We start from the raw sequence: 23,557 nt of genomic DNA, 5'->3' as shown, positions 1-23,557 counted from the left end.
TAGTTTAAATAATTACAAATAAGTAATTAATATATTATAAACCTTTATTTGTCTGTTAACAATAAAGGAACTATTTTCATAATGACCCTGTATGCAAGAGTTGTATTTGTTGCTTTGACAACATATTTCGTATTTATTGATTTAATAAAAATTATATAATATCGTAAAAAATAAAGTTAGCAAGTGCATAAGCTGCGTTTTTATTAAAATAAATGAAATTTTTTCTAAAAAAATGTTTGCGCAAAAAACCTCCAGAAATGAAACCCGGCGCCATCTTGGATGCTGTGATATCTCAGTCATCTGCAACAGCTACAAAATGTCTTTTATATAAATTAGCAGATTTCAAACAAGGCAAGATGATAGAAGAAATACCAACAAAATATATTCTCCAACAACTAATCTTAACTAATACTTTTCCACAAATATAGGTGGTGACCTTATAGATGCCATTAACACTGGCGGTTTGGTGGCGGTTGAGCAACTTATAAGAGATCAGTTTGGCATATTCATGTACAATGATGGGAAAGGACAAGTCATTAATCGAGCTGAGTTCTTACGTTGGAAATATCGTGACCATACACAAGTTACTATACCAATTGAAGCTTCCTTATCTATACACGATCCGTTAGGGAAATGGGAAGACCATAAGGCTTGTTGGCAAATGCAATATCGCGGTGCTTTAGGTGAAAGCTTATTGCATGTACTCATCATATGTGACTCTAAAGTACATACAAAACTGGCACGTGTGTTGTTACGTGTATTTCCAAACTTAGCCTTGGATGTGATGGAAGGTGAAGAGTACTTAGGTGCAAGTGCCTTACACCTAGCAATTGCATATAGCAATAACGAGCTAGTTGCAGATCTAATAGAAGCAGGCGCTGATATTAATCAAAGAGCGGTGGGTAGTTTTTTCTTACCTCGCGACCAACAGCGCGCAAATCCTGCTAAGTCCACTGATTACGAAGGCTTGGCTTACATGGGGGAATATCCCTTAGCTTGGGCTGCATGTTGTGCTAATGAAAGTGTTTATAATTTGTTAATGGATTATGGTGCAGATCCGGATGCACAAGATTCATTTGGTAATATGATTTTGCATATGGTAGTAGTCTGCGATAAATTGGTAAATTACTTCATATATAGTAAATACAATAAATATTTTGATAACACAAGTGTTTATTGAAAGGATATGTTTGGTTATGCCCTACGACACCCAAAAACTCCAGCTAAAAATGGTATTGCTAATCACTCCGGCTTAACTCCATTAACATTAGCCTGCAAACTCGGACGCGCTGAAGTGTTTCGTGAGATGTTGGAGCTTTCTGCTCGGGAATTCTGGCGATATAGTAATATTACCTGTTCTGGTTACCCATTAAATGCCCTGGATACTTTATTGCCAGATGGGAGAACAAGTGCGCTATTGAATTTTATTTAACTAAAAGCTTTTAAGACGACAATTAAATTAATTTCTTTTAGATTGGAATTCTGCTCTCTTCATTATATTGAATGGTACAAAAGAGGAGCATTTGGATATGTTAGATGGTGGCATCATACAACGTTTGTTGGAGGAGAAATGGAAAACATTCGCACAGAATCAATTTCTGAAACGCTTACTCATTTTATTTATACATTTGGTTTGTCTTTCCGTATCAGTTTATTTGCGTCCTGCACATGATGGTGATGAAGATGAAGCAGATGGTACTGGTGAAGACACAAAAGAGAAAATCGCGGGAAGTGATGAAGAATATGATGCACGTACTATAGCACGTTATTGTGCTGAACTGTGTACCATTGCTGGCGTTCTGAGTTATGTGATTTTTCAGCAGGGTGATGAAATAAAAAATCAAGGTCTGTCAGCATTCTTGAAGCAACTGGTTAGCTACAAACATTAATTTTGATGGTTATTTGAAAAATCTTACAAATTTCTATTCCTACAGTCACATGCTCCAGCAAAGGCTATATTTTTAGTATCAAATCTTATGATACTGTCTTGCATACCGTTTCGCCTAATGGGTGATAAGGATACGGAGGAAGCTATATTGATATTTGCGGTACCTGGTAGTTGGTTTCTATTGATGTTCTTTGCTGGGTAAGAAAAGCTGATTAGAGAAATATATTATGCTAAAATCTTTTTTTTTTGGTTCAGTGCTATTCGCCTTACTGGTCCATTCGTTACTATGATATACTCCATGATAACGGGTGACATGTTTACATTTGGCATAATTTATTCCATTGTACTTTGTGGATTTTCTCAGGCATTTTACTTTCTCTACAAAGGACATCCACAGCTACAGTCCACTATGTTCAACACGTTTACCAGCACTTGGATGGCGTTGTTTCAGACAACACTTGGAGACTATAATGTATGTCTGGCATATATGAATACTGATATGCGATAATGATATAATTTTAATATTTTCATTAGTATCCTGATTTGAATCAAACAACCTATCCAAATCTTTCAAAAACTGTTTTCATTATATTCATGATTTTTGTACCGATTTTATTGCTTAACATGTTGATTGCTATGATGGGTAATACATATGCACATGTCATTGAGCAATCCGAAAAGGAATGGATGAAACAGGCAACTATTAAAAATTGGTGTTATATGAACGACTAATCCAATTTGTTTCAGTGGGCAAAGATTGTTGTTACTTTGGAACGTGCAGTACCACAGGCCGATGCCAAAAATTACTTGGAAGCTTACTCCATACCATTGGGTACTTCCGATGATTCTGGATTTGAAGTACGTGGAGTAATGGTGATTAAAAGTAAAAGTAAGACACGTGCCAAGCAAAGAAAGGGTGCAGTCTCCAACTGGAAAGTATGTGATTATATTATTGTATATGTTTTTAATAAAAAAGCTTACAAATTTTTTTAATAAAGCGTGTTGGTCGAGTAACTCTCAATGCTTTGAAGAAACGTGGCATGACGGGTGAACAAATGCGTAGACTTATGTGGGGAAGAGCGTCAATTTCAAGCCCAATTAAAATTGCTAAAAAGAAACTTACTGATCCTTACAATCTCAATCCAACTAATAATGATTTTACAAGTGCTATGGATATGCTTTCTTTTGCAACAGACCCAAGCGCAAGTGCGCCAAAACCTTTACGTACATCCAACATCAAAACAGCCGAGAATCATGTGTCTATACCAGACCCATTAAGAGAACTAATTATACTCTCAGATCGTCAACCAGATGTGGATGATCCACAATTTTTTGCAGGACTACAACAGTTAGCCAATAAAGCTTTCGACTTAGTTGAACAAACTATGAAAACGCAACCAATCAAAACACAACCAATAACAGCACCAAAAACCACTGTCACATCTGCACCCAAAACTAATACTCCGGCAGCTACTATCACCGCTAATAAAACTTTGACAGCTACAACCCCCCCTACAGCAATCGGTGCTCCAATAACAACAAACATTTCCACTCTATTTCAAGATCCAAAAGACATTGTTGATCCTAAGAAGTTGGAAGAATTTCTTAAAATATTAGCAGAAGTTGACACTGAGGAAAGCGATGGAGGCAAACCAATTTTGGGCAAATTGTCATTGGCGCGAAGAACTCGCTCTGCTCTTGCTAAAGCAGATATCAAGAAGAATACTGCAGAACATGGTACAGAGAATTCAATGACATCAGTCTGGGCACAATTACCACAAGCTTATGATGAAAAGGTTACCTTATTTAACACGTATAGTCTCTTTCTTAATTTTCTTTCTCTTTCTTAATAATTTAATTAATAAATATTTATTTAATTATTCAATTAATTGTAAATAATTTTTTAGGAACCGGAGTATGATGAAGCCTTATCCGATCAAATACTTACAATCGAACAAGAAGCAGAGGTCGAAACTGAAGATGCGTACAGCGAGGAAGTGACTGCTGAGGAAGTGCATGCCACAATGAAGCAATTTCATTTACGTAAACGTCAGTATCCACAAGATGATGCAACACGTAGAGCAAAAACAGCACGCATCAGACGTAAGAATAGGTAAGATATATATAAGACCTATAAAGAAAATCTTCGCAATCACGCGAGAGTATTAAACTAATTCAAATGAAGTAATTCGGTTGCTTATATTTAAATGTCTTATGTAAATATAAAGTAAGATAAAAATCTAATCTCTTCTATTGAACAAACCATATAACATATTGATTTACTATATAAACCCATAAAATTATTGTTTTGTATAATTACAAGAATTTCACCGGAAGCTGCCGAGACTGACAGTGATTATTTACGTGGACGTTCAGCTCCTATTAAGAAAGCACATTTTTATAATGATCGTCAAATATCACCACCAGATCCATTGGAACCGTGGAGTACCCGTGAATTACAAAATATTAACAAAATTTTAGCAAGGAAATAAATGTTATAAAAAATTTTATTATAGACCCCCAAGCTCTTCTTTATAGCTTTAATGCGATATCATATATGCAACCAAACTAATAAAATTATCTATTGTGTCTATAGTGTGTAGAAAAAATTTTTTGTTTTTAGCTTTTACAGCTTTTTTAATTCTCATTTAGTTGAAATCTAACAACCTATATAAGCTCTATACGATTAATTTAGTAATGTATTCAATTTTCATACTTGATTTCATAATTCATCAGTTAATTATTAATTGGTTTAGGTAGTGGGCTAGGTTATGAAAAAAGTCATTGGGTGAAATTATATTAACTGACACGTACATATATAAATGAATAGATGGTGTATTTTCAGTGTTCTCATTTACGAGTTGACAATATTATTCAAAACGTTCAGCACGTTTGTTAATGGCAAATATTTTTCTAAGATGTTGTCGGTCGGGAAGTATAGGTTAATGGAGATCACTTTAGACTCATAAATGTTGACTTAGATTGTCTCTCTAATTGAATAAAATTGATGTGCAACAGTTTCAGTTTCAACGCAATTTCAGATAATGGCCATGTGTGAATTAGTGTTCGAGATCATGTGGACTGTGTTCTATGGTGCTATAAGATGTCGACTCAGATAAAATATAAGCACGGAACTAGTTCGAAATACAAGATTGCCTATATTAAGAGGATCCACTTATTCAACAGAAAAAAAACATATTTTTTTTTTGCTGTTAAAGTTAAAAATGATTAAACTGAGTTTAAGGATGTATAATTACGTCACTTTCTGATAATTCAGAAATGGATATCGCGCAAATATCCACATTTCAGTCGATTGGCGTAATGTGTCCATTTTTGGCATTTCCGATTGTACGAGGCTCACTATTTATATTTTGAGCCTAATAATGCAAAAAGACTAACTTGTTGAAATTTGCTTTATTGTTACTCGATAGTCGGTTGTTAGACAATATGTGTGAGCACTCACATTTTCTATAACATTCGGAATTTATCGATTTAGGTTCCTGAAATGTTATACTCGTAGTTGCCAGGGTTCCACCTTAACCTCACAGTATATCGCATGACGATCTCAACGCTTTCTGGCATAATTGATTTCGGACGACCTTCACGTTTCGGTGATGTCAGTGAGGTCGGTGAACGAACTGCTGCCACGACTAAAATCATTGTACCAGCGTTTCACAGTAGCAAAGGATGGAAGTTCATTGTTAAATATGAAAGTAAGTTGATCAATGCACGGTTGCCACTTGAAAATTTTTTCCTGTACCAAAATTGGTTTAAAAAGGTGCCATTTCTGTAAAAAAAGGTCCAAAATTTTTTTGGACCTTTTTATTTTTTCGTTCTGTGTTTTTCATAATGTTATAAATGAACAAAATATAAAATAGTGCAAAGTTGCATTTATAAAAAACATTAATTGGAAATATCCACAATAAAGTTGAGTCGTCAAAAATGTGCCATTTTCTAAACATGAGTATCAAACGAAAAAAAAGTACCAATTTTGGTACTAAAGTACCATAAGTGGCAACCGTGGATCAATGTACTATTGCTTTGCACGATAATTTTCTTGCATTAATTCCTCTTTTCGCAAACACTCAATTTACAAATCATTGTAAATAATAAATAATCGTACCGCCCTTTTGACAAAAAGTCTAAGGTAGGTTATGTTTAATAATGTCTAACTTTCGTATGTGAAAACCTTAAAGGATACCTGACAATAATCAGTGTCAATAACCTTCGTAGTGTGATACAAACCGATAAATCCGATTCGGCATATAATATATTTTTTTTGTGATGAAATTAAAAATTTTACTCTAGATTGGCGTTGCTTATGTGAATTTTATAGGATATCTAATTCCATTGGTCTTTAAGATTATATAAATTATTATCACAGGATCCAATTATGTAAAATATCCTTCAAAAATATTTGAACGCTCTTATATTTTAATCTTAATGGCAAGTTTTAAAAATTTTCCAATTATAAAATTTGATCAAAAGCTCATATATACACACACACATATATATAATAAATATGTGTTTATATAATATGTTGTATATTATAATTTATTTTATGGACTTGTAATTAAAACCTAACAATAAGTTTTAGAATCCCAAACCCTAATAACATTATATTATAAATTATTTTTTAAAAAAACATAATATAATGAATTATATAATGATTTGTAAATTATTTTAATTAATCAGAATGATCTTTAGGAAAGCAGATTGGCAGCTCTATCATTCCATTTTCGTCTAGAAGAATTTCCCATACTAGTAAGCGGTCTAGCTAGTGAATTCACATGGTTTTCAATATTTAAAATGTGTTTATGTCTCATTCTCCCGAACAGTAGTTTAACCATCGGAACTTCTAAGTCGAAATGTATGTTTCCATTTCTGATATAACAGGGTGCACCAGTTATCATTCTTAGAATCTTTGCTTGAACTCTTTGCACGATTTCTACTTTTGACGAACAGGCATTACCATATAGCTGTAAACTATACGTACAAATTGGCTTAATGATTTGGTTATACCACAAGACTTTATACTCTGAACATAAGGGAGATTAATGCCCGATTAGCCAGTGAAAGCTTATAGCCGTGAGTATCATTTGAGTCCTTTTTGTTTCGACCACCAAGGTAGGTGATTGTTTCTGTTTGCGGCCTAAGTGAACCTGTCTTTTTAATAATACGAATACCAAGTGAATATATAACATGAATTTTCTGAAAAAATGGATAATTATTATGTGATAATAATTTATGTTATAATCATTTTAAGTTCCTACTGAATAAGTTAATATTGCACTGTTCTTAATATTGTAAGTAACTAAAAGCTTAAAATTGAGTTTATTAAGTGCAATTGAAATACATATTTACATTAAGTACCAATCGAAATTATCAAGTAGATGGAGCAATTAAGAGCAATTAAAGTATTCAACTTTAAATTGATGATAAATTTAAATAAGCCGTAATAGAGCATCAATGATATGAATTTTACACCCACATTGCTTATCTGGCAATTAAGTAGATTTGCATAGAATGTGGATACGAAGATGCACCTTGGATAATTGGTGCATTCGCAGATATGAATAAGCTTTGTCTTACAGAGAGAATTAAGAATGAATATAGAAAAGAATTTATTTCATTTATTTGAAAAAGTATCTCTAAATAAATAAATTTCAAGTATACAAATTAAATGGTTCAATAGGTGATAACTCAGGCAAGCAGTAAATTCAAGAGATATAAATTTCAATTAAATAAAAAAATTTTTAATAATAGAGCTGAGCTCAAACTGAGTTTAATTTGAAAAATATTTTAATTATGCTTGTTCCATTTAAAATTTTTATGCAAATTACAACCGGTTCGATTGAAGCCGAGTAGATTTTTCTTTTTATTATTTGTTAGAAATCAAAACATGGCATGACATTTAATAAGACAACGTGCCCATTTTGGACGGTCATTCACACTTGATTTTTTTGGTAAGAAATATTTTAAAAAAAAAAAAAACGAAGTTTAAGAAAACAACCTCATTTGTATGCGAACTACAATATATGGACAGAAGAGGCTTAAAGTCTTAACTCACTCACGTTTATCAATTTTGATGATGAGACATTTAATTTGTTTTAATTCGTTTCAAGTCTTGACAACAAATTGACGAAATTTTGGGTAATTATTATGAAACTAAAGTCAACAACTCTTTTAGCTGACGTGAATTTCAAACGTAAGTACAAATCTCTAAAGCCATGTTCAAATATATTGTATATATATGTAAATACATTACACATATATATTTCTAATTTTTATGTACACAAGAGTTCTAAACGCTAATATTTGCTGTGTTCGGTGAGTATCTGTTAACAACCAAGTTAAGAACAATTTCGAAATAATTATTGATTTTCATTTGTTTTATTTGCTTAAATTATAAGCAGGTTTCCAATATCTTTAAAGCCATATTAGCCTTTGTCGCCAAGCTGCTCTGAACGCAGCCAATTGCCGCTGGTGGGATTGTGCGTCTCACAGCCAGCCAATGCAACGAATGCAACAAATGCAACAAATGTGGAAAATAGCTGTTGCCATTGACCGCAAAATGACAACTGCATCTGTTCTCTGGTTAATGCAACTACACGATTTTTGTTTTAAAAACTACTTTTAAATTTAATTTTTTACTTTTTTACTTTTGTACATTTATACATATAAATTTATAATATTGATTTATTATAATTTTTATTTGCTAACAAATAATAAGGTTGACTTATGGTTTGTACTTGAAGTCTACACCTAAATTTTATACCTTCAACTGAACAACTTTCATACTACACAATGTTGTCAATGCAGATTTGACATGAGAGTGTCACTTCAAAGTAAATTATATGTTATAGAAATTGTTTTCAACTCAGGACTGTAATAGTTTATATTATATACTTAATACTAGAGCTTACATTAACTTCTATGTCAGCATCTCTTAGCATGGTTCACCTGTAGAAGTTTATTTTTGTATGAGAAATGGTGTAAGCTTTTGAGATAGTGATTTGTGTTGCATGAGGAAAAGTTCTATTATAAGAAATTAATATAAACTATCGTAAACTTTAACCATCTCAGGCCAATATTTGATTCTTCAAGGGTCAAAAAATAGTTATCTTTTATAAAAAGCGTTACTTTTGTACAGAAGGTGGTGTTAATATTCGAAACAGAATTTTGTAATATAATAAAAAGAAAATATATTACAATATTTATTGTAATATTATAAATATTATGTTAATATCATATTAATATTATAGTAATATCATATTAAACATACTGTATTATAAAAAATAATGTGCTGAAGTCATATATGTTAACCCTATCCTATCTGACATTAGGCCATTAATTATAGAAAACTGATTTTGTCACAAAAAATAGACTTCTATATGTTAGGTAATAAGATTAGATTAGATTTTTAAAATGGGTTGGGAACTTGTCAGCGCGTCACTGCATCCTTTGAGGATTATTGTGACATACCCACTTCAGTTCCATAGACGAGTAGCAGTTAAGAATGTCAATATGTCCTTTGGAGAGATGTTGCCTAATTTTGTTATAAGCGGATAGGCAGTGGATAAGTACCGAATTCTGAGTCTGGCAAGACTATCACAGTGACACAAAATGTGTTCTGCTGTTTCCTTTTCTTCGCAACAAAGTCTGCAGCTATCGTCTCTGGTAATACTAGATAAATGCTTTTTAATTCCGCAGTGCCCAGTGAGAAACCCTGTGACAAATCGGATACCACTTCTGTTCAGCATAAGTAGCTCCCTCGTTCTGGCTTTTAATCGAAACGGCATGGATTCTTTGGCTTGTCTGCAGGCAATTGTATTATCCCAATCCGTCTGAGCTGCTCTTTCCACCCACTTATTAGTTTTAAGTTTGAAAAAGCTCTACGAAGGACCGCAGAATGTTTGTGGCCCTCTATAATATGACGATGCCCCTTTTCCCGCTCGTTCATCTGCTTTTTCGTTTCCCTCAAATCCACTGTGCCCTGAAATCCATATTAAGTGGACCCTGTAGAAGGATGTACAGGTAATACGTATTCAAATGTTCACAAAGACATTTAGAATGTATAAAAGAAAGTTATATTTTTGAAAAATAATTTGAGTCAGATAAACAGTTGATTATACTTTATACTAGAATCAATACTTTTCTAGTTACTCCGACTTCAACAGACGGATGTGCTCCTGACCGCAGAACTACCTCGAGCAATTGCTCAGCAATTGAGAGCGTACCGATTTTTAAGAAAAACTCTGAATTAGACTCGACCATGATATGAAAATATGAAGACAGTAATTAAAACTAGAGTGAAAGAACTTGTTTATTATACCGCTTTCCGAATGAATGAAACATAGTTCGATAAAGACTGATGTGTAGTGACTGTATATAACAATAGTATAGTCGGGAAAACAATATTACAGGATGTCGACAGACACAGAAGCAAGTTTAACGAAAGAAAAATCACCAGAACTATATTAAATAAAAAAAAAACTCTGAAGAAAGAAAGAAATTGAAAACATAAATAGTGAAATTACTGATTCTACGATATCACTCAAGAAAACCATTTTATACAATAAAATAAAAATATTAAAGAAAAAAATTAAATAAAATAAGATAAAAAAATAAAAATAAATTAGTTAGAATAAGTAATTCGCCTCAAGATGAGACATATGAATCCAACCTAACTTAAAATATTATAAGAGACATAAATTGTTCTAAAAGATAATAAAGCTCCTAACTAAAATAACAAAACGATGGATGATGTATTTTTCATTTAGTTGTAAAGACATGTTTAGAGATATCTCTTCACCATACCTATGAAATAGTAAACTGGCATTACCATCTTCATCTTTAAGAAAGGTAACACAACTGAAGGTTAAGAAGGCAACTGAAGGTGCAAGGTTTTAAGAGGACTAACATATATACTTACTACTTGAGAAAGAACAATAATTATATCAGAAAATATTTATTACCAATAATCATAAGTTATAACACAACACATTTCAAAAGTAACAAAAATCATGAAAACAATACTAAATTAGAAATGATATTACCATAGTTTATAGGACTAATAGGAATAGGACTAAATCTAGCACAAAGAGTGTTTGTGGATTTATTGAAAACCGACTCTAATTTTTTATGTTTTAAACAAATTATTTTATCGCATTAGAAATGCGTTACCATATTAATAATTGATTCTTATGAGTTCGCATTATAACCACTAGTGTATTAATCGAAATAGTGTCTTATTCGATGTCTTATTCGGAAGAGAGAAATTTATATCCTCTAACTAAATTTATATGGGGCAATAAACTGGACATAAGCTATTTAAAAGCCTTTATTATATGTAGTGAACTGAAGTATAAAAGGTTTTGAGATACATTATACAGCTTGAAAGCCATTATTGAAAGGTGTTATTGATATATTATTAAAAGTCATTGAACAATGCACTGGAATAATGCGTTTCGCCTGTTCAATTAGTTTAAATAAACTGATCTTATAGGAATAAAATAAAGATATATATTGATATTGAGATGTCTGAGTTGGTGAATCAGCACCTTTACTCTATTTTATCTGTGGACAGTTTTAAGTCACACTAAGAATAACTGAATACGGGGCTTTATAATATGATGGATCTGATGTCTTTGTATCTGCCTGTGTTTATCAAATTTCTTTGTATTTTAAGGATGCTGAGAGTTGGATTATTGTGACTGTCAATTATATTGAACAGTTTCAGAGCACGATCTGTAATGTATTTTTCGACTGAATCGACTCTCAGATCTCTGTGGATATTCGCTCCTCTTACGTACCATGGGGCGTTAACCAGTTTTCTTAAGGCAATATTTTGCCCTCTTTGAAGAATTTTTAAAGTTGAATTTGGCGCTTGGCAAAACGCAATACTGCCATAAAGTAGTCCAGGTTTAATAATCTGCTTAAATATGCTAACTCTATTCTTTATTTTTTCTATTCTCTATTAAAATAAAGATAGATGTATATATAACTTTTTATTATTATTTTTTGTTTCGTTAAATAATTTGTATGGTTTTGTCCAAGTTTAAAAACTTATTTAGAGCTACTTTCTTACAAATCCTTAGCTCTACAATTTTTAATTAAAAATTAATTAATTTGGATTTGATAATACTTTCATTATTATTCCTTTACATATTTAAAGTAAAATTATTACCATCGGATATAAAAATTTGATATACAAATAAATTTTCTTAATGAATAATAGTCTTAGAAGTTATATTTATCAAATCTCAGAATAGTTACAGGCTCCTCGGGTAGGTATGCAGATCTGAGGTCAATTATTGCTTAGTCTGATGAAGTGATAAATAATAATCTAGTTAAAGTGTAGGGAGGGGTTTTGAAGAAATCTCGAGTTAAAAAAGAGTATAAGTGCTTAAGTGCACTAGCTCAAAACAGCTTCAACATAATAATAATTTAATTTTTCCTTTCGTAGATTTAAGTAGCTTTTGATTTGTGTATGAATAATAGTGAAATCAAGATAATAGGTACAAAGACTTATTTTTAAAAAATATTTAACAATTTACAAAATCTTTTAAAATAGTATTAGTTTTATTATAAAAAAAAAATAAACAATTAAAAAATTTTTCAATACATTTTTACCCCAGGGTTCAATAATCGTGTGCAAGCTAAGCATTTATTCCAAATAAATTATTATTATATCTTTTCTTTCCCCCCAAAAAAAAAAAATAAATAAAAATTGCTATACCTACGGAATTTAAGCCATTTGGATTGCAATTAAAATTGAATTGTTATTCATGAGTGTAAATCAATCACGCTTTTGAAGCAATTACAACCATAAATTAAAAAAGTATCTAAAAATAAATTATTGGAGTAAAGAAACCAAATAAAATTATTTTAACCGGCAACTGAAGTGTACGTGGGACATTAAAACCTGACTTGAAAGTCAGCCACAAAAGACGATTGTACGTTCAAGCACTTAGATCACTAATCTGTCAAACTGACAGTTCAGTGAATGTTTAAGTTTGGCTTGAAAATAATGAAAAGATACAAAAAGTAAAAAAGTGGACAGTGCAAGACTTTAATGTTTTTAATAACCTGCGGCCAAACATGACAAAACACCGTTTTGATATAGATAAAAAATTCAAAAAAATTATTTCTTAACAAAATTTATTGTAAGGAACTCCATATTATAACTAAACTGTGAAAAATTTCGTTTTACATAATAATGCTTATATGTACAGACTTATGTATTTATTTATATTCATACAATAACTTATATACAGACTATTCTACTTTATCACTATCTTTATGTTTTAATAAGGGATAATCGACTTCATCAATTTTCGACATATGCGTGTGACTGGGTGCAGCTTTGTCTAAACGTTCATTGATGCTATTATCCACGGTAGGATCAGGAAACTCACTTGCTAAATGGAAAATAATTTTTTTAAATAAAAATTCAGATAGATTTGTTCTTAAAAAGAACAAAAACATCCAATTCGAGAAATTGCATTTCTGAATAACTGCATCCAACTCTTGCTCATCAATGCGACCTGGCTTAGCCCAGTAGAACGCAACTTTTGAGAATGTGTTACTGCAATTGAAATAAATAAAATGAATATTTTATGAATTACTAATAAAATTAATATTTACCTTTTATAGAAAAATAAAGTTAATACACGCCAAATGAGCCCTAAAGCTGTGACGATAAATAAAAATGCATACCAGAACCATAGTATAGCATAGATTTTCTCATTGATTATATTCAAAGCCATAACACAGAGAGTATCATGTAATTGCAATGATCCAGACGGACCGAATTTTTGAAAATGACATTTTGTTACTTTTGGAAACACAACATCTAAAACATCCATTTTATCTGTCCATCTCTCACGTAGTACCGCGAAGCCAAGTGTATAAAAAGCACCACCCAGGAACATATTTGTTAAATAAATTTGCAATATAACATTTAACAAATTGAGTACTTCTGCCATCACTAAATGAGCGCCCCACGATTGATTTAAACGCATACGATCTATCATCGTACGCCGTATATCCTTGACACGAGCCTCAGTCTCTCCAAGTGATGGTATTGTCAAGTTACCTATTTGCAAGCTTTTATTTTTGAGATACTGTGTTAGACCGACCATGCGTAACCCAAATACAAGTGACTTCACACGTCCACCTAATAAAAAAAATAATACATCGTGAATATATTAATTATACCGACACGAATGAATATAGTCATAGATGACGATGAGCACTACAGCAGATGTAGTAATAATAATTATGACTTGTAGGACTTCTTTAGAGAAGTTATGAATCAATACTTTTCATTATAGAATTATGAATATTGGCAAAATCTTGCTTTAAAAATCAGAATATAATTATAGATGGCAATGTGTAATACAGTAGCTATAATAGTAATCACATCTTATTAAGCTTCATTAGAGTTATGATGAGTCAATATTTTTTCTTACAGGATTATAAAAATATTCGAAATATTGCTTCAGAAGTTAAAGGTTGGAATCAAATAAATTGACTGGATCTGAATATACTAATTATTGAATATGCTATAGTTTTTTGATAAAACTTGTATTGAAACAGAAACTATATATACTTTATATATTGTCTAAACTTTCATTAGATGTACCAGTATATTTAATGAATATCATAGAAAAGTTTTACTGCAAAGTAAGTTAATATAGTGATAATAGCAATACTAAAAGAATAACAATGAAAGTAGAAAACAAAAGATAAAATTATATACCGAGAACTACAAACTAAAACATAAGGCAAATATGACAAAAACTAAGCTATAAACTTACTATATAACTCAAAACAATAGAGATGTGTACGACCTGGATATACCCCATATCTTGTCCTATGAAACGAAACCGGACCATTACCTTCTAATCGCTTCTGCAATTATCAATTGTAATATCAATAATAATGCAATTATCAATAATACAATTATTATTTGTATTATTACTTAGTATCCTCATATTTACTTTCTTGCTAAATCTTTATGGGTTAGTAAACTTGCTATATATAAGTTGGCAACTAATAGAATAGGATATATGTTAGCATACCATCGATTGAAGTATGGGCATGTAACACTGCAAAGTGTGTTGGAACTTCAACTGAATTGAAACAAATAGATTAATCTATCAATCGATTAACCATCGTGTGAAAACATTAAATAATAAAAAACCACGTTTAGAAAAATCAAGAATTTGATGAGAAATCGTTATTTTAAATATGAGGAAGTTTTGGTGCAGAGGACAGTTTTTTGATATACTCTAAATTGTTCTCTTTAAGGAGAGTGGAAATAAAACTGATTTAAATATGAAGTATATAAATCTACAATATTGTTGGTAATATATGTATAAATTCAGATTTCACAGTTTGGTAACATCTCATACTTATTTGCTCGTCTTAAACATAACAGCTTCTAAAAAATGAAATATATTTCAGATGCTTGTAAATAATCTATAAGATCTGCTGTAAAATATCAGTTTCCTTTAAATCGATCTAAAAGTGTAAAGCTATATTTGTTGTAAGGTGAGTTGAATAATTTCATTGCTTGGTAATGAAACCTAAACTAACATTTGATTGATTTTAGAATTGTAGTCTATAGTCTCTTTAATTTCTTCACAAACATAACGTCATATTGGAGAATTAAGTTGAGCGACATGTAAAGTATGTAACAAATTATATCGAATAAAGGAAATATATTTTTGATCAGCTCAAACATACAAAACAATCAAGCTATAGCTGTCTAAATGCTTTAAACTTAACTTGTCGCTCAGCTTTTGGGATGAATGAATTAAATTTTACAAATAGTCTTTCAGAGAATAACCCTTGAACATTTGTCAAAACTTTCTAATTCAGAAAATTTATTGTATTTTATATTTGCTTTATAAACTATATCATTGAACTATATCATCCCTACGCAGTTCATTGTAGGAAACTGCGTAAACAATACTAAATAATCCTATTCACTCTTATAATACCTTTACATAACCCCATCTTATCCTGCATATATATTTGTCCTAAACATACATAATTCACCCCTATTCCCTAAAATTTCCCCCTTCCCTCACTTAACCATCATCGAACCACATCTTAACCAATCTATTCGTCGTTGATTCCCTCATATTATCTTCTCTTCAGATCCCCTCGGGCTACAACAACAACATACGTGTATGTGATTTCCTTTTCTGTCATTTGTTCTATGAATATCCGCGAGTTTTAACAAAATATCTATATATATGTTAACCATACATAAAAAAGCAATTAATTTTTGTTTATCACTTCATCAGACTAAGCAATAATTGACCTCAGATCTGCATACCTTCCCGAGAATTAATATTACCTTTAAATATTGAATTTAATAACAAAATTAAAGTACTTCTTTATATAAAAAACTTAAAGTTAGGGTTTCAATTCTTTTTTAGTTATTTAAAGTTTTTAACATTTTAAACAAATTCATTTGATCTAGTATCAGAACAGAGATAATATTAAACAGAAGCACCTAACTTAATTATTCCTTACTACTGCTATATAAATCATTGCTATTCTGAGAGCAATTAACATTTTAATTAGCGATACAGCAACAAATAATTGACACTCATCAAAACTTACAACGATTCTAACAATTTCCTTATCAAACTTCACATAACAATTTTTCTTTTTAATCACAAAGAAGTTTGCTTACCTTCCCATGCTTTCCATAGAAACCGTGGCACATAGAATGTAAGTGCTTGACTAAACAAGACAAATGGAACCCACTGATAGTAGGCATGACGTTTGATGGGCTCCGCTTCAACTTCATGGGGGCCAATGCCTGGTTGAAAAATGCTACCTGCGCGCAATGCAGTGTTATTCAAATGTCGAACCTGAAAAGATATCTTCCACTTTATCTACTCGTCCACATTTACAACAAGGAAATATTTTATCGAGAGCATAAACGTGTTACTAACCAATGTAAAGGTTGGCGTGAAGAAACAATATGTGTTAATTACGTGTGAAGGTATCGTATCCGATATGCATTTGATGTGCTCGCCAATGTACTGCTGCGATGTTACCAGAATTGTTGCCACTATCAGAATTATGAAAGTCCAGCGATAGTGGAATTTGAATACCAAATTGTCGATGATGACTCGTGTAGGATCGAATTTTATGAACGGAGTCACTGAACTGAATGTCTTCAACATGTTGCACAATTATGTTAGCTTCGAAATCTGCAGTATCGAATTTCGTAGTGTTCGTTGGTAAAAACTTAATCTGATTCAAACAAAATTGATAGAAAAAATACTTTAACTATTCGAATAAACGATGGTTCCGCTTTTCATTGCGGTTTTAGTCAAACTGGTAACATTAACAGTACTTTAAATTTTTATGACGAATGAATTGTTCTCAAATCGCAATTTGTATTATCATTTTTGAGTTTAATTGTTTTTAGGTGCCGTTTCTTTTTTTATTTTTGTTTTTTTAATAAATTTTTTATTTGATAAGATAAAATAATATTTATACGCAACTTAATTTTTATTGTAAAATGAGTGAAGAGAATTAACGCAGTCGCCTTCGTATTGAACCAATGAGAACCAAACACCAAAAAGTGTCTCAGGCCTCTTTTGGAGTTTCTTAACAATAAGTAATTTGTTATTTAACACGTCTGAGAAAGTAACTCAATCAGGCTACATGAAACTTTCTATAAACAATCAAAGGTAAATATTATAATAAATGATTTTTTAAATAATCGTCAACCAATTTATAACAATTACTTTCGATTAAGTAAATAGCCATATGTTAAAATTCATCAATCTTAATTTACAAATATATGTACCTATCTTTCATTGAATGAACATATTTTCTATAAATATATTTCAGTTACATATATTATACATAAAAACTATTTATAAATTATTACTAATATATATTTTATTAATAAAAAGTTAAAGTGAAGTTATTTAGTAGTGACGCAGATTAGCGCCGATATCAAAGTTCAAAGATGTATTCACCAAGCTGACTACACATATATTATAGTTCCAGAAGTTCTGAAATAGATGTACTGTAGAGTTTATAAAAAGTTTTCCACTACAAGTATTGAATTATCTCTTTGATATAAGGCTTGAGTATAGTTGCCAGCAATTGTCATGTTTTGTACACCTTAGAGTTACTTTCAGGATAGCGTTTTGATAGAGTAGAGAATATTTTGGAGAATATTATTATTGTTATAGTTATATGGGCTCGAACTTTGACTATCCATGACAGTGAGTTCATTGTTAGATCTTAACTTCTTACCCTTTCTATACTCCCTAAAGTAATTCTTACAGTTCAGCTAAATTCAGAAAAGTCTGGATCTACTCTTAAACGATTTCTATAATATATAACTGCTAGTTATTCTCCAAGGATATGTACGAGTGTTTTGGTGTCTTTCATACTTAGTCCATTTTCGTCGGTTTCTAACAGTTCATTGTTTTCAAATTCGACCTTTTCAGATTCAGTGGCTTTGTGTTTTTCTCCTCAAATTATTTCAAGAAGAAGAACTTGGTGCAACGAAATCTTTTATACAACATCTAATCACAGGAATTTTTTTTATGGTACTTGCTCATATTTTAATAATAACGTATAATTCTTACTACTTGCAGCTGCTGCTTTTTAGATGAATTTAAATATAAATTTTAATCAACTTGAGATTCGAAATATTGTAAAAACTTCAGTTTTCAGTGCTAAGCCGATTTGGCCATTATCTTCGTAAAAAGTGCATACCATACATAATTTTAATTTCATCGAAATGTTTTTATTGCATTGAAGGAGGCATTGACAGATGTAACTATATACAATTTCTGATCAGCACTTTATGACATCTTTGGAAAAACTTACGAAAGCCCAAGTCAGGGCATAGTGATTCATGTTCTTGTCTTTAAGAATCAAATTGAGTTTAGACGTAATAGAAGAATTAAAGAAGCATAGGTAATGACCAAGTGTTTATCTAAAAATAAGTAAAATAATCCTCCAGTAGGCAACGGGAAACCACTGGAGTATTATCCTAGAAAAATCATACAATCATTCAGGTACAAAAACGCTGCTCTGTTTATAACCAAACGAGGGTGCTAAGAGTCCCCAGAGGTAAGACAACCACTAAACAACAAATTGGAGCATGAAATATCCGTAATTTTTATGGGACATTCATATAGACATTCTTGGAATATTCGAAACATGGTGATCAGATTTAGGTGTAATCGGAACTGAAGCACAAAAATATTGTATTCGGGCTACCAGTAAACATAGAACTAATGTTCGTATTATTATTAAATTGTATGATCGCCTAAATTGAACATCAAATTGGCAAATAAGAAGAAAGAAGAAGAATGGCCAAGTCAGCCACTTTTAATTACTAAAATATTAATTTTGTATATAATAAATTTATGTAGAACAATATCATTCACAAAATAATATTTTAATTAATAAAGCTTAAGTCTTCAGTTTTTCTCTAGTTCATGTCGATAAAAAGTACCTACTATATCTAAATATATAAAAACCTGTCCTCATAAGCATGTTAATCAAGTTTCCATTCATACTCGTAAAGTATTTAAATACAGTTGAAAGACCAGGTTACTACAGAAACTCATAGGTGTTCTTTTTCCCTTCTGTACTATATTTTAAAGTTTTCTCTTATAATATTTTTTATTATAATTTTTAAAATTAAAAAAAAATGCTTTGCTAAAAATTTCGAAAATTACCATAGTTTAAAATATTGATTAGTTATTGAATAAAAACTGAACCTTGTTATGAAATTTGACTAACAATATATTATATAGGAAACAATGGAATGCTCTACTTGTATAAATTTTATGGTTTATTTTTTCAATTTTTATAAATAATAAAAAGACTTGAGTTTAAAGTACATCGCAATTATCACTTATCAAAGGCATTACCTTTTAAGTAGCAACTTGTACTATTTAAGTTTAAAATCTATTATCTTTTGTTGTAACTTATTTACCAAGTCTTCATATTCTGATAAGAATATAAAAACTAACTGACTAGAGAAATTATTTATTATTCTCAAGTTAAATGTGTTAAAGGTAAAGTAAATTCAAAAGTTTTTCTATTGGAATTTTGTTTTCTTTAAATAAAAATTATTCTTTAATTCACAAAATTTGATAAAGAATGGTATTAACATTTATATATTATATTCTTAAAATATCAAACAAGTGATAAAACCCATTTAGACTTTAAGTTAGATCTGTGTACTTTATATACTGTGCTATGCTTTAATCTCTTAGAATTACTAAATTATATAATTAACATTAAAGAATTTATATTCCATCTCATAATTCAATTTAATCCTAGAAATGTGACACTTATAAATTCTAGATAATAATTCCAGCAGAAGGGCCAGACTTCTATGCATATAGTATAGAGCCAGCCTCTTGTGTACATATAAAGGACGTTAATTACAGTAAGTTTGCGAGATTATAGGAAGAGCCTGAATAATGAACAAAAAAAATTATTGGTTTCTGTTAAAATTCTATCAAAAATACGTTGACTAGGCCTAACTAGGCCTAACCTATTCTTACAATTATAATCTATGCTTTGTGTGGAATAAGGCGAAATATAATTTCATATGAATCATTTGATTTCATTTCAGAGTTTACTTATTTATATCAAAATAAAAATAAAACATTATAATAAAATATTTTAATAGGACTTACGATTGAAAGTAAATTGTCAAATATTCGAAGAAAAAATTATCTTAACCTCACCTCACTAAAACTTAGTTTCAAAATTCTATATAGATTTGGAAATTATAAAAACATTTCTTATGAAGATTACTATAGTAGTATGTCTAGTGTGACAGGCACTCTAATATATATTTAGAGTTCAAAAATATTCAGAACGATTTGGAGCGCTACTACGGGTATCACCCAGGCTATGATAGACTCCCTTGCCCTATTCGATATACCATTGAAACATCAAATTATAAATAACATCATAGTAAATTGCTAATTTTAAAATAAGAACTCTGAACTCTTTTACATAGACTTAGGTAATAAATAGATAAACGTCTTTAAACAGTAAACGTTTTTAAACACATAATATACCTTGTATATTGAAGAACTAAACGATTTACAAAGAATCAGAAAGATTATCAATTTTTATATTGTCTTGCAACTATCGTAAACGAACTCAGAAGTTCGAAAAATTTACCTTTAAATATATGAAGAAAGAATCAATATTGGTAGGAAAGAATAAAGGAAGAAGTAGGGAGTAGGAAGAAGGAAAAATGAAGAATCAATATTTCTTCTTTAAATCAAGAAGAAGTTTGTCAAGTCAAATTTAATATTGAACTATATTTCGTTAAAAAATAATTGAAGTTTCAAGCAAATAACATTTCCTACAAGTTATTAGACAACTTCTAAATCATCCATTGTTTACTATTATAACTGATAAGGAAACTTTGAATAACACACTTTACTATTATGTGTTCACATCTCAGAGTGATAATATGCATGACACCACTGTTGACAAGCCCAGGTTTTAAAATACCGTAAAATGAAGTTGTGTGAATAGTTGTGAATAGCTGATACTGTTTACAAATTTACATGTTTGCTCATACTGGATCAAAAATAATTAGTCAGAAGTCGATGAACACGATGATTAAATTGGATAATTTACGCTTCTAATTACTTTCTCATCCACCGTACTCTCCAGATCTAACACAGCGAATACTGGCTTTTTACAGATAACCAAAAATGGTCAACTTAAGGAAAGTGCTTCATATGAAGAAAACTCTAGTCTTATTCTTGTCTAGATGGAAGATTAATTGGGTGATGATTTTTGATATCATTTCTTGATCGAAACTAGTATCTATATAGTAAGTCTGTTAGGTTAGGTATTTAAAAAATTAAATAGTAAGATTGACGCAGCCAAAATAATTAGTTCAGCAATAAGAACTGAATTAGTTTGTAAAAAACTGAACTAGTTCAGTTCTTATAAAACTAGAAAAACATTGAATAATTAAAATTTATCCCAAGCATTTCATAACCGTTTTAAACTATCAAAGAGGAGCATAATGATGAAATAGATAGAAATGCTAGAAATTATATTACAATTATAATTATAACTGTTATCATATATATTATCATATTATATATTAAGAAGTTTTATTAGCACAAAAATGTAAGAACCAACAACATTATTCTCAAAGCATACAAAGCAAATGATTTTATTGGGTTATTAGTTCTCTTGAAGAAACAAATACATCTTAAACTCAAGTCTTTAGATGGCTATATCTGGATTGCAATTTCAAATGAATTTGTTTATAACAGTAATTCCAGTACCTTAAGTATAAAAACTATTGATAGTTTCAAGTGACTAATATATGATATCGTGATAGTATCGTACAGGAGTAGTACGTCAAAAAAGAAGATATTGTGAGTAGATAAGATTAGTTTAGTAGAAACATTGCCTTATTTTGTATAATTTGTGGTAAAGGCCAAATAGTACAAACATTTCAGTCATCAAAAATAACACAAACAAATCGTTTTTATCAAAAAAATTTTCTCACTGGTTTTAAGTTCTGAAAAATCAATGAAGATTAAATACATCTTAACCAAAACCAAAAAATGCTTCAAAACATCAATAATTAAAGACAAGATGAATTACAGAATTAAAATATCTTCTCTATATATCCTCATGTCAATTTCATTTACTTAGCCTGTAAAAGATTAGAATAAAATGTATTTTTTTTATAATTTATATATAAAATTTAACCCACAAACCAATAAAATTAATATTAAATAACTTCAATTAGGGAGTTTTTGAAAACATTGAAAATTTTATAAAAATCTTAATTTTAAATTAAAAAAATAAATATAAGTATATTGAAAATAATTTGATTCAGTAAGAATTTTTAATTCCATTTAAATTGCAAAACAAATAGTTTATCTAGAATTTTATGTAGCTTACCTGAGAAATCGCACTTAATAATAGGAGACTTCTGTCGTTGATAAGAACTGAAAATTACAAAAGTTTTTATAGTTAAAAATTGCTTTATTTTAGTCTAGTATAAATAAAACTTGATTCATTTAATTTTTAATGAAAATCAATAATTTAACAATTATTTGGTGAAACATTAATGAATCAAATTTAACAGCAATTAATCGAATCTTTGCCATAATTTAGTAATAAAATTATTAAAAATGTATTAGTAATAAATTAATTAAATTCGTATATTATTTTTTGTTTATTTTATTTAGTTCATGTTTATTTCTTAGAATTTAATATAAACTCATTATATTTATTGAAAGAAAGCGGCACAAAAAAGCTTTGTCATTATTAAAAAAGTAAATTCTAAAAGAAACTTTTCAGAAAAGCAATAGTGGCAAATACCTGCAAAAAGTGAAAAAATTAAAATCGTTAAAGTATTCTGACCAAACACTCTTTCTTATGAAAGACTATGGTTCATCACAAACCAAACACCAATCATGATTAAGATAATAAAACGCAAGTGAAACTGTATAGGCCATACTCTGCGCAGGCCAATCAGTAATACTACAAGAACGGCAATCGAGTAGAACTCCATGGGTAGAATAAGAAGAGATAGGCCTGCACACACCTGGAGAAGATAAACGGATAAAGAAGTGTCTCGTATGCAGAAGA

General features: G+C 30.2%; 2 protein-coding genes across 2 annotated transcripts; one reads left to right on the top strand and one right to left on the bottom strand.

Annotated features, from left to right (window-relative positions):
* Window positions 1–212: 212 nt before the first annotated feature.
* On the top strand, window positions 213–4,398 carry LOC119667344. The gene is made up of 11 exons (XM_038076635.1): window positions 213–351; window positions 429–1,120; window positions 1,184–1,409; window positions 1,474–1,871; window positions 1,935–2,086; window positions 2,144–2,360; window positions 2,423–2,584; window positions 2,636–2,824; window positions 2,887–3,684; window positions 3,796–4,001; window positions 4,212–4,398. The coding sequence occupies exons 1-11, from the start codon at window positions 213–215 to the stop codon at window positions 4,378–4,380; spliced, it is 3,348 nt and encodes a 1,115-aa protein (XP_037932563.1). The 3' UTR covers window positions 4,381–4,398.
* An 8,672-nt stretch (window positions 4,399–13,070) lies between these two features.
* LOC119669231 (innexin inx7-like) lies at window positions 13,071–22,912 on the bottom strand. The gene is made up of 5 exons (XM_038079055.1): window positions 22,865–22,912; window positions 16,870–17,173; window positions 16,605–16,785; window positions 13,538–14,069; window positions 13,071–13,478 (listed from the first exon to the last, which is right to left on the bottom strand). The coding sequence occupies exons 2-5, from the start codon at window positions 17,101–17,103 to the stop codon at window positions 13,169–13,171; spliced, it is 1,257 nt and encodes a 418-aa protein (XP_037934983.1). The 5' UTR covers window positions 17,104–17,173; window positions 22,865–22,912; the 3' UTR covers window positions 13,071–13,168.
* Window positions 22,913–23,557: the final 645 nt, after the last annotated feature.

This window comes from Teleopsis dalmanni, chromosome 1, assembly GCF_002237135.1.
Source record: "Teleopsis dalmanni isolate 2A chromosome 1, ASM223713v2, whole genome shotgun sequence".
NCBI lineage: Eukaryota > Metazoa > Arthropoda > Insecta > Diptera > Diopsidae > Teleopsis > Teleopsis dalmanni.
The sequence above is the reverse complement of the archived record's forward strand: the minus strand, read 5'-3'. Positions and strand labels throughout refer to the sequence as shown.

Coding starts and splice junctions, on each gene's coding strand:
- LOC119669231 (XM_038079055.1), bottom strand. CDS start 17,103: ATGTTGAAGACATTCAGTTCAGTGACTCCGTTCATAAAATTCGATCCT. Junction 16,786..16,869: donor TCACGCCAACCTTTACATTG/GTTAGTAACACG, acceptor ATATCTTTTCAG/GTTCGACATTTGAATAACAC. Junction 13,479..13,537: donor ACTTTATTTTTCTATAAAAG/GTAAATATTAAT, acceptor TTTCAATTGCAG/TAACACATTCTCAAAAGTTG.
- LOC119667344 (XM_038076635.1), top strand. CDS start 213: ATGAAATTTTTTCTAAAAAAATGTTTGCGCAAAAAACCTCCAGAAATG. Junction 2,087..2,143: donor CTATTGATGTTCTTTGCTGG/GTAAGAAAAGCT, acceptor TTTTTGGTTCAG/TGCTATTCGCCTTACTGGTC. Junction 2,361..2,422: donor CAACACTTGGAGACTATAAT/GTATGTCTGGCA, acceptor TATTTTCATTAG/TATCCTGATTTGAATCAAAC.